This window comes from Hyperolius riggenbachi, chromosome 3 (genome assembly GCF_040937935.1).
Source record: "Hyperolius riggenbachi isolate aHypRig1 chromosome 3, aHypRig1.pri, whole genome shotgun sequence".
Lineage (NCBI taxonomy): Eukaryota > Metazoa > Chordata > Amphibia > Anura > Hyperoliidae > Hyperolius > Hyperolius riggenbachi.
The window spans coordinates 367,481,655-367,498,840 of NC_090648.1; the positions used below are offsets into that span (position 1 = coordinate 367,481,655).

Consider the following 17,186-nt stretch of genomic DNA (forward strand, 5'->3'; position numbering starts at 1 on the left):
CCTGACTAAGACAGGAAGTGACTACAGTGTGACCCTCACTGATAAGATTTTCCCGTTTTTATCTCTTTCTTGCTCTCAGAAGCAATTTTCTGCTAGGAAAGTGGTTTATTGTTGGAATTTCTTATCAGTGAGGGTCATACTGTAGTCACTTCCTGTCTGAGTCAAAACTGTGTCAGCCACTTACATACCTGATATTTAACTCTTTCAGGTAGAGAAAAAAAGGAACACAGCATAGTTTTTTGTGTGCTAGGCACTGTACATACACATGTCTATCTCATCATGTCACATGTCAGTTCGGGTATCCTTTAAGTTCAAACTGAAAATGAGTCTGGCATTTATGAATACCTGACTTTTTCCTCTAAACACACAGTCCAGCCTACAACCGTGTCTTGATCTGAGACATAATTTTGCGCTGTGAGTCTTTAGGCCCTTTTCCACTGCTGCTTGCAATCGCACTGCGGTGCGTACACGGAAGCAGAATTTTCCACTAGCCCCAATTGCGCTGTTTAACCGCTGGGAACTGAGCGTGATCGCGGCGGCGAGAATCGCACAGCCCGCTGTTTGCGTGCAGGTAAAAAGCGTTGCACACTAGTGAGAAATTAGTACATGTAAATCGCAGTGCGCTAGCAATCAGCAAAATGGCTACTATCCGCTGTTTGAAGCTGATTGCAGCCAGTCAAAAAAGGCAGTCAACAGTCTCGGATGGAGCTACAAGCTCACTTCACCTGCATATTACAAACTAATGTAGGTGGAGGTTATCTTCTCTTTGGCTTAAGGTGCGTACACACATGCGACTATAGTCGTTTGAAACGATCGTTCCCCGATCGTTTCAAACGACGATCGTTTAATAAAAAAAGCAACCAACGACTAACGACGGACGAGCTAGATCGTTAAAAACGAACAATCTAGCTTGGCGGATTTTTTCCAACGACGATCGTTTGCAAAAGTAGTACATCGTTAGAAACGGTCGTTCGTACTAGGCTTGACATGCGCATTTCGCTATTTCGCCATGAAACTTCTCATTTTTATGCGAAAGCGCAATAGTTGCTTTACGTGATGTAACATTCGTTCTAACGATCAGATCTTTACACACATTTAAAAACTAACTTTACTTAGGTCGTTCTTTCATCAATTAAAAGTTCGTTCGTCGTTCACAACGAACGATCGTTGTCGCATGTGTGTACGTAGCATTACCCTCTAATAACCCCATTCCTCGAAGACACACTGTGGCACTACCAGCACTAAGCTCATCAGCTGCAGAGAGCTGCTATTACCTGATGCACCTCACATCGGTGTTTTACTACTCGACAGAGTCCGTGTGTCAAATTTATTGGAAGGAAACTCAGTAAAGTTCTATATGTGGAGCCCATGACCCCTCCGCCCACACTACAATCATATAAAACCTGTCAGCAAACTACAACCACCAGGCAGCCAGTTACCACTTCTGCATCCAAAAATAAACCATCTCCCGGTGAGGCGTCTTTATAGTAGCCGGGCAGAGGACACGCCCATCCTAGGTGTAGCTACAGCGTGCGGCGCTAGACCTCGCCCCTGGGAGGAGTGGTGGGCGGGCCTGGCTGTTCAGCTTCTCGCTTGTGCTGCTGCTGAGAGTTTGAGAAGTGCTATAGCCGGGGTGGCCGGAGCCTCCACTGGGGGGCTGCTGATTCTGACACTCTGCCCTGGAATCTCCTGACGTCTCCCCAACATGGCTTTCGCCAACTTCCGCCGCATCCTGCGCTTCACCGGAGACAAGAGGCGGCTGCGGGAGTACGAGCATGTGCGGAGGGACCTGGACCCCAGCCTGGTGTGGGACATAGTGGGGGAGCTGGGGGACGGAGCCTTCGGCAAGGTGTACAAGGTGAGCACACAGGCGGAAGGCGGCTTGCTAGGCTCGGGGGATAGGTGGTGACGTGTGTGCTCACAGGTGATGCAGTCACTGTACATCAGCAGCAGCACTGTGCTGGATTCTGTACACCTGTCACCTGCTCCTACCAGTCCAGCTACCAGCCAGCAGCTCCACTCATCCATTCTTGCTATATTCTACAGTTGTCACTTTAGGATCTTAGCAGTTGGTCATCTAAATCATTCCACTAAAGCCTGGTACACGCATTCAATTTTGATTGCCCAATTTTACAATTTCCGTGTAGTCTGAAAGCTCACCTGTACAACCTGTTCTTATGGTAGTAATCAAAAACTCTTGTCATACTAAATGGATGGGGCAAAATCGGGCAGTCATCGGCCAGTCAAAAATGGATGTGTGTACCAGGCTTAAAGTAAACCTGAGACAAAGCAAAACACTTGTTTTTACTTACCTGGGGCTTCTTCCAGCCACTTGTGGTCTGTTAGGTAATTTGGTGTCGTCCTGGTCCCCACCATTGTTCAGGCAAGTAAGATTTAGCTTTTTCCTTCATCTCAGTCTTACTTGATTTATGAACAGGTTTTTCTACCTTAGTGGCCTTGCAATTCCTGTCTTGTCACATAACTGTCTCTCAGAGGAGTTCACAGTCTAGTATCCCTACCATAGTCATTTGGCTATGTATGTATCGTATTGTTAGGGCCAATTTATAGGGAAGCCAGTTAACTTGTCTGTATGTTTTTGGGATGTGGGAGTAAACCAGAGTGCCCAGAGAAAACCCACACAGACATGGGGAGAACATACAAACTCCATGCCGATGTTGCTCTGGCTGGTTTTATTACTGGGGGCCCAGCAATGCAAGGTGAGAGTGCTAACCACTACGCCATCGTACTACCCACGATCAGCTTACAATTCAGCTTTGAGGGGTATATTTGCTTGTTTTTTTGCTTTACAGGAACTGGATTGGTGGGTGCTGAAATAGAGCTTTGTGAAGGGCTATCCAGATTTGGAAAGTGACTGATTACCTGACAATCTGTCAGGAGATAACATTCTGAGTCTGATTATCCCTATGGAAAGCTCTGAATAAGTATGCTAATTATGTTAAATCATAGAGCAAAAAGCTGGCAAGTAAAATTTTTAATCACAACTCAAAAGCTGTGTACAAATGCACAATGGCTATCATTCATAAAGGACCAGTCGGTAGTGCGGGAAAACACCGTTCTTCTCCGCAAGCGGCACTTAAGACTTCTGGGTGGTCATTCATAAAGAAGTTGCCTGTTGCGATACAAGTGCGGAGGTTTTCTGGAGGAAGCTGGCGGTAGCGTGGCGGAAGACATGCGGAAACATAAAAGCTGCCCGATTCCCTCCATGCGCTCCTCTGTCTGATGCTGCTTGGGAGGTCTGTCCCATTCATTTACAAGTAATCCGCCCGCCTATCGCTACTGTCGAGCAAGCGGTATTTTCCTCCCGCATACCTCTTGCTCTAATCTTTATGAATGGACGTGTTTGTTACTTTTTCTAGATAAATCTAGAAAAACTCCGCACAAGGCGGAAATGTATCGCTCTGCTCGGTAGTGTCATTTTTTCATGCGGAAAGAGCCTTTATGAATGCAGCAGTTGCTAAGTGTTCGGTAAAGTCACCGATATTAAGCATTTCCGCATGCGGAAATGCTTTATGAATGATAGCCAATGTTTGTTATCCAAAGTAATCAGTTTGGGATGCTAAGGGCTGTACAGGTGTATACATTTTGAGTGGGGAAGGGTGAAGGGACAATGGTGCAGTACACAACAGAGGAAAGCAATGTTGCTGTTATTTAAACATCTAGCCTTCCAGATCTTCAAATGAGCTCAGACAACACCTGTACATGCAATGCGGCACTTGGTGTAAATGCTCTGTAAGGGCATGTTCAGTGGTCCATTGGGCTTCCTGTGATGGCAAGAACACAAGGGCAGCGATGCTCACTGGATGAAATCTGAATGAGTTTCATTCGGATTTCATCCAGGTAATTAAAGCACCTGAGCAGGTGTGCGAGAGGGGGGTAAAATCTACCCAGATAGCATCTTCTTTAACCAATCCCACCCTTCGTTCCAAGGCGCATCATGCGACTACTATGCTTCTTCCTTCAACCGGGAAGGAGGAAGTGTTTGTAATCATGTGACCGTGGCTTGGAACGCAGAATGGGAAGTGCTGGAGGACGGGTTAAAGAAGGTGCCTGCTGGGTTAGTTTAACCCCCTCTCGCACACCTGCTCAGGGGCTTTAAAGAAAACCTGTACTGAAAATTAAGTCAAAATAAGCATACACAAGTCATACTTACCTCCCATATAGTCTACTCCTCAGTGTCTTTCTCCTCTCCCGCGTCCTGTTTGTTCACTGTGATCAAGGGAATTTTCCGTCCTCCATTTTGAAAATGGCCATTACCCATAACAGCTTTCCGGTCAGCAAACAGTTAAACTGTAACATCGCCCACTTGAGCCATAGGGAAACATGGACATTACCTGGTACATCAGTTTTCCTCTCAGCTATAACTGACAGCAACTGATATTTTACTGACAGCAACTGATATATTTCAGATCTGACAAAATATTGTCAGAACTGGAAGGGATTATTGTCAGAAGAAAATGGTGAGCTTCTGAGAGGAACTGATGGCAAGGTAACTATTCAATGTTCATTTGAAGTTACCTCATGTGTTTATTTTAAATATTTTTACTCAGTACAGGTTCTCTTTAAATACCTGGATGAAATCCGAATGAAAATTATTCGGATTTCATCCGGTGAGCATCCCTGCGCAACGTATCGGGACAGTGGCGCTGCATGTAATGCTTGTGTTGTGTCAAAATCTATTTACTGTTTGTTTTTATTTGTTTTACTTGGAACAAGTTTCAAAGCATAAAATCCAATAACACATTTAGTGTAAATAAGGAAATCCTACACGCATACACAAACAAATGTGAAAACGCACACTTTCACTCTTTCACACACACTACTTTATATGTATCAAGAGCTCACCCAAAAAACAAGATTTCTCTCTGCCAAAAGTGTTGACTGGCTTGCACTGCTACAAGACCCTCCTACTTGGGGAAGTGATGAGTAGCATCAATCATCACTATGGCAACTGAGTAAACAAACTCAATTTGCTTTCACCTTAGCAACCTGAATCTTCAGAATTACTGAAAGCTTCAACATGTAGTTTCACAGATTGTAACTTCTGATAACACATCTATTCAGATACACATGCCATTTAAATCAAAGCACAAAAACTTTATATCATTCGGCACACATTGGGGCATTCTTGAAAGCAATATTTCCACTTATTACAAGCTATGCAGTTAAGTGGGAAAAGGTTGAAGCCTGTCAGGGGATTGTTATAGTGCTACAGTTCTGTCACAAGTGGTATGCGTTCTTGTCACTACCTGTTGCGGTGATAGATGTCTTTAGAACATGAGGTGAATGGCAATATTCCCAACTGTGATACTGATGGCATTAAAAGCACGTTCAAGGTGGCCACACATCATACAATTTTCATGCAATGTGACTGTACAATTTTTATACAATCTTACCAACATCCATGTAGTATAACAGCACTTAGTCATTGATTGTACAGCCAGATTGCATGAAAATTGTATGGTGTGTGGCCACCTTTAGTACTTGTAATTTGAGAACAGTTTAACATTTCTGTTAATTTTGCATGGTCCCTAAGACCATCATCCACAGAGCTAAACCAGATAAGGTAAAGATGCTTTGCCATGGTTCCCTGTACAGTACTGTGGCAGAGTCACAGTGATGAGCGGATGTGCCTATTGTGGCTATACAGAGTTGCGGCACTATGGTGACCAATGCTGCCAGGGCTGGTTGGCAAAGGAGCGTCAGATAGCAATGGGATGCAGCAGTTTGGAAGGGAGCTACACCTGGTAGATAACATTGCAAGCATGTTAAAGACTGAAGGGAAAAAAACTGAGCAGTGGCAAATGAAAAACAGAAGAATACCAAATTATTATTTTTTTTATCCTTGATAAAAATTATTATATACGAACAATAAATGGGTAGGTGTCAAACATGACCTGTTTTAACATGTTTTACATTACCTATTTAAAGTGTACCTGGGACAATGCAAGCAAAAGGATTCATACTTACCTGGAGCTTCCTCCAGTCCCCTGTATTGCGCCTCCTCTCTCACCATCCCCACGGTCCCCTCCATAGCACCGATGTCATCCCTGACTGAGCCATCTCCTTATTAAACAAAGCTCCCAGATAACACAATATTCCCACCCCCCTTCAATCCCTATCACCACATGTGTTGGATAGTTACCCCACATGTAACGCTTAGAAGAGGGGATGACCATCTTTCCATGATATGTACATGGCTTTGTAGGAGAAGAGGGAGGTTTTGATGCTTCTCATAGATGATATTCCATATCGTGTACTATGAGGGCTGCTATGGCTGAGCAAACCTGCCTGGTGCTTGGCCATGCTAAGCTTTACCAGCCTGCATGGTCTCTGACATGGGGGTTTTGCAGGAGAGGCAAAGACACCTCTCCAGTAAAGCACCTGCTCATGTCAAGGAGAAGAAGCTCACCCCCCACTTCCGGTGCCTAGTAGGAGGTGGGGTAACTGACCTCACGCATGTGGGGATAGGTCCTGGAGGCTTACGGGGGAATTTGGGAGCCCCCTTTAATAAGGAGACTTCCAGATCTCTGTCCCTTCCCAGGCAAATGGGTGTAAAGGGTTACTTTTGACCCTCTGCCTATTATATTGTCAAGTTTAAAAAAAATAAATTCTAGTCATTACCAGGGCTGTGGAGTCGGAGTCGTGGAGTCGGGCAATTTTGGGTGCCTGGAGTCGGAGTCGGGAAAAAATGCACCGACTCCGACTCCTAATGAATTTGTAACTGTAATTAAAATAGAAAATATGATAAAATGTTCTATTTCTCAGATAATAGTCATTAAAAATAATGTATATATACAGTAATAGCTGTGCTTAGTCCACAAAAATGAAATAAACCAATCAAAATGAGTTACGTGTGCTGCTTCAATAAAGCAGTCCCCGTATTTTTAAGGTCAGATATACATATCTGATTGTGACTGTATATATGATGTGTACACAGGAATCTCTTATATATACTAAATAACATCTATGCTGTAAGTATAAAGCCTGATGTGTAGCTGTGTCACTAATAGAGATGGTCAATGAGATGAAAATAATTCTGCACTGATGCTGATTTATGCAAATGTATGCACTCCCTTTGCTGATGAAATCAAATAATTTGATATGTTGTTAAAATTTGGTTTGGTGACTACAAATTAAAGGGTACCTGAGACGGATGAAAAGTAAAGCTTTATACATACCTGGGGCTTCCTCCAGCCCCCTTCAGGCCAATCAATCCCTCGCTGTCCTCCACCACCTGGATCTTCTGCTATGAGTCCTGGTAATTCAGCCAGTCAGCGCAGTCCAGCCGCATGCCGCCCCCACAGCCAGGAACATTCTGCACCTGCGCAATAGTGCTGCACAGGTGTAGTATGCTCCTGGTGGCGGAATGTGTGCATGCGCACTTCGCCCAACTGGCTCAAGTACCTAGACTCATAGCAGAAGATCCAGGTGGTGGAGGAGGACAACGAGGAACTGATTATCCTGAAGGCGGCTGGAGGATGCCCCAGGTATGTATAAAACTTTAAATTTCATCTGTCTCAGGTTTACTTTGTTACACAGTAGTACTATACTCTACATATGCACTCCCCACAGAGCTGCAGGGAATCCACTGAGAATGCTGTGCACATTGAACACAGAGGTGTTGTCTGTCACCCATAAACCTGGTTCAGATTGTGCATGAAGAATGTGTAATAGAGGAAGAATCTCCTCATTCCCCTGCAGAGCACCTGCACATCACTCTTGCATGTACCCACAGTTACATTGCCTAGGGCCTGATAGATGTTCTTTGTTCCGGTTTGTACCTTTTACAAGTACTCTTACCAAGGACTAGTTTTAGTCTAAAGGGAATAAATATAGTAGTCTACATATCCTTCTCACTTCAGTTGTCTTGTAAAATTCCTAAGCGTTGGCAGTTAAAGGGGAACTTCAGCCTAAACAAACATACTGTCATCAAGTTACATTAGTCATGTTAATTAGAATAGATAGGTAATATAATCTCTTACCCACCCTGTTTTAAAAGAACAGGCAAATGTTTGTGATTCATGGGGGCTGCCATCTTTGTCATGGGGGCAGCCATCTTTTTGGTTGAAAGGAGGTGACAAGGAGCAGGAGACAGTTCCAACTGTCCTGTGTCCTGATTACCCCTCCCAGCTGCACACGCTAGGCTTCAAATGTCAAATTCAAAGTGTAAAAAAAAAAAATTGCACCAAAACAGCAGAACGAGAACAACATCTGAAATCCCATCATGCTTTGCACAGCATAAGGGGAAAAAAGCCCGGGCAGTTTTCTTCAGTTTTCTTCTGTGCAGCTAAAAATGAGGCTTGTATAAGAGAAACAAAGTTCTGATGCTGTGAAACTGTTAAAGAAACACCAAGCCTTTTCAGTGCTGCTGAGTAGATTTTTAGTCCGGAGGTTCACTTTAAGAGACGAATTTCATGTTACATACTTTTAATCAACAAAATTGTAATATGCAAATTAGAGGAGTCGGAGTCGAGGAGTCGGAGTCGGTGGAATCCTAAACTGAGGAGTCGGAGTCGTTGAATTTTTGGACCGACTCCACAGCCCTGGTCATAACTGTATTAACAAAAACCAATATTCATTTGTATTCTTCTCTCAGGTGGCATAATCTTCTGTACACTTCCTTCCTTTTTTTTAATTCCCCCCCCCATCAGTCTTCTTGCTTGAAGTTTTTCTCCCTGCCTACTGATACCCATCGCTGCTACACCAGGCATCCTCTCCCATCTCCTGTTTGTGGCCAGAGACAGGCATGCTGGCACTTTCCCCTCGTCTGCTGGTACATGCCACGCTCACTTGGCACTGTACCTCTCTGCTGCATCTGTGCAGACCCACCAGAGAAGGTTGCTGCTGCTTCCTGTAATACTATAAACAAGAGCACCAGCAAAAAGCATCTATAATTCTCCCGCTGGGCTTCCAGTTGGACCAATGAGAATCCTCTCCAGGGATTCTGCTCGCTTCTGATCACCTGGGAATCCATATAGAAGCATATGTGTTTTTATATTTTTACTTTTAAAGCATAATTAGCTATGTGTTATCTTCTTAATGTCCCTTTTCCCTTGATATATAAAAATACAAACACCTTTTTGTTTTAATAAGACACCCAGAGTCCATGTGCATTGCATAGCACAGCTGAAGACTGAAGGTGAAAGGGAATATTCACTGGAATTCTTTTCCTTGCATAGTTACATAGTTATTTTGGTTAAAAAAAGACATACGTCCATCGAGTTCAACCAGTATAAAGTACAACACCAGCCTGCTCCCTCACATATCCCTGTTGATCCAGAGGAAGGCGAAAAAACCCTTACAAGGCATGGTCCAATTAGCCCCTAAAGGGAAAAATTCCTTCCCGACTCCAGATGGCAATCAGATAAAATCCCTGGATCAACATCATTAGGCATTACCTAGCAATTGTAGCCATGGATGTCTTTCAACGCAAGGAAAGCATCTAAGCCCCCTTTAAATGCAGGTATAGAGTTTGCCATAACGACTTCCTGTGGCAATGCATTCCACATTTTAATCACTCTAACTGTAAAGAACCCTTTCCTAAATAAATGGCTAAAACGTTTTTCCTCCATGCGCAGATCATGTCCTCTAGTCCTTTGAGAAGGCCTAGGGACAAAAAGCTCACCCGCCAAGGTATTATATTGCCCTCTGATGTATTTATACATGTTAATTAGATCCCCTCTAAGGCGTCTTTTCTCTAGACTAAATAAACCCAGTTTATCTAACCTTTCTCGATAAGTGAGACCTTCCATCCCACGCATCAATGTTGTTGCTCGTCTCTGCACCTGCTCTAAAACTGCAATATCTTTTTTGTAATGTGGTGCCCAGAACTGAATTCCATATTCCAGATGTGGCCTTGCGTAGTGAATGTTTTTGTTCAAGTCGCCCATTCAGTCTCTTTATAGCCACGTAAGGGCAGATAAAAGCCCAGTCTTTGGAGTTGATGATATGAACAGTGACATTTTATAGTATTTACTTCAAACATCACCAGCAGAGGAGGCCGGCCTGCACACAATTTTTTGTATGAAGTGAACAATGCCATTTTGCTGCACATTGCCTTTGGTAAATCACTCCCTTTGTACTTTTTTAAACTCATCTCTTGTTAATGGACTGGAGGATGTTAAAATGTCATATTATGAATTAATTCCAGCATGTGCACAATGAATGTCTGTGAGGTGGTCTTTGTTCTTGCAGTGACTATTTGTTGGTGGCTGAAGAACTTAGATTGTACATTATTTGGCTAACATAATGGTGTTTTGAGTAGGCATGCCTGCCATATGGCTTGTAGAACTTGCTTCAGGCATTTGGAAGGTATTGATGCCACAGAGCAGCACATATTGTAATTGGTCTTCTCGGTATGTACAGGAAGTGCTGAACTACCTAGGGAGAAGACTGTCAGCAGCTGGGAATACATCACTCAATTGGCTCTCTTATGGTGCCCATACATGGTACAATTTTTTTTCATCCAATCTTACCATTTCTATGTAGTATAAGGGTAAATTAAATGAATATACTGCAAGGATAATTTAGGCAGTTCCCTTATACTACAAAGAATTGGTAAGATTGGATGAAAAAATGGTACCATGTATGGCCACCATAAGAGACACTGAAGTGACTTGAAGTAGAATGCAGTAAATTATTCAGGATGCCCACTTTTATGATTTTCCAGGTTTCAGCATAAAACATGCCTATATATTCCTGCATAATGGTATGTAGCCCCGCCCTCTAAGCGATGCTTAGCCAAGGCTGTTAAACTATTCATTATTCTCCTCCAAGAGCATCCTGCGAGACTAATGCTACGTACACACTTGCGATAACTATCGTTTGCAAGGAACGATAGTTACCAGACGAACGATATTGGAAAGATTGGAATGCAACGATGGTATGCAGCGATCATCATACACATATTAACGATCGTTCTCGCAGAAAAAAACGATCAGAAGGATATGTTGCGTACATATTTATATACAATAAAAAAAATCCCACTGACATGGAGTTACAATAGATACAAATATATGATTGTTAACTTGAAAACAAAGTTTAATTGAAATGAGCAATGTAACAATCTTTACGGCCGCGCTACAAAGGAAGTACGGAAGCTGGGCAGAATTCAACGCAGGCGCATTGGCCCTTGTAACGATCGTTCTCGGTCGATGTCTGTACACACTATAGTTTTGTAACGATTGTCGGTAGATATGATCCGTCAGGTTGGATATTTCCATCTTCCCGATGTCGTTCTTTTGTCGTTCGTGTTAATGATCGTTGGGTAAAGTTCTTTCCCCGATTGTCGGCGGAACGATCGTTAATGAGCTGTTTCAAAGGACCATAGTCGCCAGTGTGTACGCAGCATAAGGCTCAACACACACCATACAATCTTGGTTGTTCAATCTTACCACTTTCATGTAGTATAAGAGCTTATCCAATCAATCTTTCAAGGTATTTTCAATCTGTTGGCCCTTATATTACATAGATTTGGTAAATCTGTACAACCAAGATTGTATGGTGTGTGTTGAGCTTAAGCATTATTTTCACTGGCTTTGGAATTCTCAGAAGCAGACATTCCGCAGAGCTAGGCCTGACGTACGAAAGGTGTCACAAATGTAAATTACGGTTAGGAAAGATTTTACAGTGGGCAAACACTGACTACACTGACTAAATTATTTATACATGAAAATTGTTAAAATACACACACACACACACACACACACACACACACACACACACACACACACACACACACACACACACACACACACACACACACACACACACACACACACACACACACACACACACACACACACACACACACACACACACACACACACACACACACACACACACACACACACACACACACACACACACACACACACACACACACACACACACACACACACACACACACACACACACACACACACACACACACACACTGCAGAATTATTAGGCAAGTGGTATTTTTGAGGAATATTTTTATTATTGAACAACAACCATGTTCTCAATGAACCCAAAAAACACATTAATATCAAAGCTGAATATTTTTGAAAGTAGTTTTTAGTTTGTTTTTAGTTTTAGCTATTTTAGGGGGATATCTGTGTGTGCAGGTGACTATTACTGTGCATAATTATTAGGCAACTTTCCATATATACTCGCATACAAGCCGAATTTTTGACCCCCAAAAATGGGGTCAAAAGTTGGGGGGTCGGCTTGTATGCGAGTCTTTCCTGGTGGTCGGGTGGTCCGCGCCCCCTCCCCGATCCCCCCCCCCCCCCCCCCCCCGCGGCCGCTGCTGCTATTACCTACTTAGGCAGCGGTCGCTTCCTAATCCGCGTTCCCCTCTCATGTTGAATATAAGTGTATCACAGCAGCGCACCCGGCGCTGCTGCTGTGACGATGCAGGGGGCAGGAAAGAGCGGTTCCCCTGGTAACGGCGATACAGATCGCCGCTACAGGGAGCCACGCTCTTTCCTGCCCCCTGTATCGACACAGCAGCAGCGCCGGGCGCGCTGCTGTGATACACTTACATGCAACATGAGAGGGGAACACGGATTAGAGGAAGCCGCTGCCTAAGCAGGTAATAGCGGCGGCCGCGGGGGGAGTGCTATACTGGGCACTATACTAGCTATACTGGGCACTATACTAGCTATACTGGGCACTATACTAGCTATACTGGGCACTATACTAGCTATACTGGGCACTATACTAGCTATACTGGACACTATACTAGCTATACTGGACACTATACTAGCTATACTGGACACTATACTAGCTATACTGGACACTATACTGGCTATACTGGACACTATACTGGCTAAACTGGGCATTATACTAGCTATACTGGACACTACCTACCTATACTGGGCACTATACTAGCTATACTGAGGCACTACCTACCTATACTGGGCACTATACTGTGACTATTTTGAATGAAGCGCTTGATTGTTCGATGATCACGCTTCATAAGCTTTGCAATTTTAAGAGTGCTGCATCCCTTTGCAAGAAATCTCACTATTTTTGACTTTTCTGAGCCTGTCAAGTCCTTCTTTTAACCCATTTTGCCAAAGGAAAGGAAGTTGGTGTTGATGTCATTAGACCACACCCCTTCTCATTACAGAGATGCACATCACCTAATATGCTTAATTGGTAGTAGGCTTTCGAGCCTATACAGCTTGGAGTAATACAACATGCATAAAGAGGATGATGTGGTCAAAATACTCATTTGGTGAATTATTCTGTACTTTTCACATGATTTTCAAGGGTTAAAAAGTAGTCTTATATGCCAGAATATACAGTAAGTTGATTTTTTTTATTTATTTTGTTTTTTTTACTTTCTCTAATCAGTGGCATTCTTATGCTGGATAAACACCATGCGTTTCCGCGTTCGATGCGTCCGTCGATACGCATCGATTCGATTATTTACGACATGTCCGATTCAAGCTTTGATGGATCGTTAGGTCGATTTGCCATACTTTACATGGTAATCGACCTAAAAATCGAAATGCGTTCGGAAATGCTCGGAAATAATCGAATCGACTCATATCGACGGATGCATTTGACGCAGAAACGCATGGTGTGTATCCAGCATAAGTGTCTCAGAGTTAGAAAAAGGTCAATAGTTCATGTATTTTATCTCTCCCTACCCTTAGAAGTTGTATTCTGACAGGAAGACTTTTATGGCTGTAATTTGCTTATCAGTGATGTTTACTATATTTCTGACAATGTCCTTAAGGGGTCAGAGACTGCTGGTACGGAAGTGGTTAATGTTTTGTATTGTACATACACATGTTTATCTGATGTCACATATCACCTCTGGTACACTGTAAGTTACTATCAGCAGAACACACACTAACTCTGTATGCTTACAGTGTTCTCCCCAGAATTTTTTTCCAGCCGGGTGGCATAAAAAAGTAGCCGGGTGGGTTGGGATGGCACGGCACAAGGAAATTTGGCGGTGTGGAAAATTTAATGTGCACCAATTACGTACTCTAGTGTTAGTGTAGTGTGCATAACTAAACAGCCGCTGCTTACAAAAGGTGCACAGTAGTTATAGTAGTGGCCGAACTAGTGAAGTATCGTGGTAGCAATACATCACTACCGCACAGCTTTATACATCACTACCGCACAGCTTTTCTTAGCTGCGGCCGTTATTTAGTTACGCACACTAGCGCGTATTGTGCATGGAAACAAAATTAAGCTGCATTGATTTATTAGCACGAGCAACAGGAGATTGCTCACACTATATCCTTTGATGAATCAACCCTCTTGTCCTTTGTTTTACACGGTGTACATTTACCACTTCCAGTTATATTTTTAGCATTTTTTTTTCCTTTTTATATTTCCTGAATGTTATTTCAAATGCACGATTTCCCCCTGGGGGGGGGGGGGTGTTCGTGGGGTATTGCAGATAGTGTGCAGGGGCCTTATATAATGATCATATATAGACCCTGCGCACTGTCTTCAATACCACACCACGCCACTGCATATGAAAGAACATTAAGGTATGCAGTCAGCCGCCCTGTTAGCCAGCGCATACAGTCACAATGAATGTCCGTGCACGCAGCCAGCCTGAAATGGCTGTCGGCTTAGCCTCACACTATCACCGCAGCGTGTCCGGCTGTCACGACATGCCGGGATCTCTTGCAAACAAAACAAGCCGCGCTACTCCGGAATCAGTCTGTTTGCATGAGATCTCGCGCTTCCCAGCGAGCCCGTGCATTCATTAATGCACGGGCTCGCTGGGAAGCGCGAGATCTCATGCAAACAGACTGATTCCGGAGTAGCGCGGCTTGTTTTGTTTGCAAGAGATCCCGGCATGTCGTGACAGCCGGACACGCTGCGGTGATAGTGTGAGGCTAAGCCGACAGCCATTTCAGGCTGGCTGCGTGCACGGACATTCATTGTGACTGTATGCGCTGGTGTGGCTGACAGGACGGCTGACTGCATTGGTGACAGCCGGGCGGTAATTGATCTTACCCGGGCGGCGCGCCCACCTGTTTGGCCCTGGGGAGAAAACTGCTTACATCTTTCAATATTGCAATAATTTGAAGAAAAAATGTAGCTATCTTAATGTGGAGGAGTGTGACCCGATTGATTATAAACTCAAAATGAGAAAATATTACACATGTATCAGTTTGTTTGCAACGCTATGATGCACACCCTATGTTGCAGTAATTCGGGGCTCCGGCGGCTGCCAGACCCCAAATTACATCTCACTCCAAGTTGCGACCACTCGGAGGAGGAATAGTATTTAACGCCGCCTCAGAGTTTAGCGGTAGCAGGGAGAACCGTAATCTCTCTCCTCGCACCGAACTGAGCAGCACCCTCACAACATGTACTTGTTTAAAAATGTCTGGTGCTCTGCTATCCACCAAATAGCCCTGGTCCAGTTGAACCACCTAATAGCTCTAAATGTAAAACCAACAGTTCATAATCGACTGAAATCCTGTTATACTAGGCCCACAAGCTGTTATCAGTAGGGCCAAATATTTTTGCTTAAAAGAGAATGCATTGTAGATTGTACATCCTGCTAGTTTGTCAGCCTACAAGTTAATTAATTTCTCGTAATTTAGAATGAAGAGGGACCAGATTTACGGAGCACTTTGTTAGACTGTGGACGCATGGGTTGGTTTGTATAATTCAATGATAGTGGCCTGGTTACTATATGATCTCTGCTTAGTGTACTTTCATGTAGATCATTGTATTGGAAAGAACTCCTGACATTCTGATTGTTTACATATAATGTACATTACTCCCTTACGTTGTATGCATACTGTACCATCTTCAACAGTGACATTTCCCAGACACGCCTTAAATACGACCAGTGTGTTAAATATTCAAATGTAACAGGAGTTTTAGGATTATAGTACGTAAAACCCTATACATATCACTGGTTCCAGGATTTTGGTTGCTCCATATCAATTACTTTACAGTGGCCCAATGTACAACTTGCACTAGGGCCCCTAGCTACTTAATTACACGACTGGTCAATGACCTACAGTGGATGAGACCAGCTAAAGCTGTTAATTGCTGTATCTTTTCCTATAAAACAATTTTCTCTACTGCTTTCCTTTGAGCAGGAACAGGCCTTAAAGAGAACCCGAGGTGGGATTTACTTATGTTACTGGGGCACAGAGGCTGGTTGTGCACACTATTACCAGCCTCTGTTGCCCCATGGTGTGCCTCCAAGACCCCCCTGCGCGCCGCTATACCCCCCGCAGTGCTGGCGACACGCAGCGTGTCGCCAGCACAATGTTTACCTCTCGCCTGTCTGTCAGCGCCGCTCCCCCGCCTCCTCCGTATCGGCGCTACCCGCCCGCGTCCCTTCCCTCCCGCTGATTGGAGGGAAGTGACGCGGGTGGTGCCGATACGGAGCGGCGCTAACAGACAGGCGAGAGGTAAACATTGTGCTGCCGACACGCTGCGTGTCGCCAGCACTGCGGGGTATAGCGGCGCGCAGGGGGGTCTTGAAGGCACACCATGGGGCAACAGAGGCTGGTGATAGTGTGCACAACCAGCCTCTGTGCCCCACTAGCATAAGTAAATCCCACCTCGGGGTTCTCTTTAAAGTGAATCCGAGGTGAGCGTGCTATGGAGGCTGCCATGTTTCTCTTTATCTAGTCACTTCTGACAATATTGTCAAAAGCACCTGATCTGCTTTTGCTTGTTCAGGATCTAAGGTTTAAAGTATTTGAGGCAGAGGGATAAGCAGGGCGGCCAGGCAATTGGTATTGCTTAAAAGGAAGTAAATATGGCAGCCTTTATATCATCATTCTTCTCACCCCGGGTTCACTTTAAAGGACAACTGAAGAGAGAGGTACATGGAGGCTGCCATGTTTGTTTCCTTTTAAGCAATATCAGTTGCCTGGCCGCCCTGCTGACCCTCTGCTTCTAATACTTTCAGCCATAGACCCTGAACAAGCATGCAGCAGATCTGACAGATTGGCTGCATGCTTGTTTCTGGTGTTATTCAGACACTTCTGCAGCCAAACAGACCTGCAGGGCTTTCCGGCAACTGGTATTGTTTATAGTGGACCCAAACCAAAAATGTTTTTAATTCAAAATATTTAGTTGCACCACTCTGACACATACAAAGATAAACACTCCTTCAAGCCTATGAGCATTTCAGTGCATGCTTTTCACCCTTCTCTTTTAAAAACCAGGGT

The 17,186-nt window shown here is 44.0% G+C and overlaps 1 protein-coding gene across 2 annotated transcripts in view; it reads left to right on the forward strand.

The window, feature by feature from the left end:
• The first annotated feature begins 1,566 nt into the window (after window positions 1-1,566).
• The window catches only part of STK10 (serine/threonine kinase 10), a 212,631-nt gene continuing 197,011 nt past the window's right edge, over window positions 1,567-17,186 (forward strand). Inside the window, exon 1 of one of the 2 annotated variants that reach the window (XM_068277145.1) lies at window positions 1,567-1,858. In XM_068277145.1, the coding sequence (XP_068133246.1) occupies window positions 1,706-1,858 (153 nt within the window). In that variant the 5' untranslated portion in view covers window positions 1,567-1,705. Of the gene's footprint in view, window positions 1,859-5,267; window positions 5,301-17,186 lie in introns of those variants that run through there. The other variant, XM_068277148.1, reaches the window with a different exon arrangement.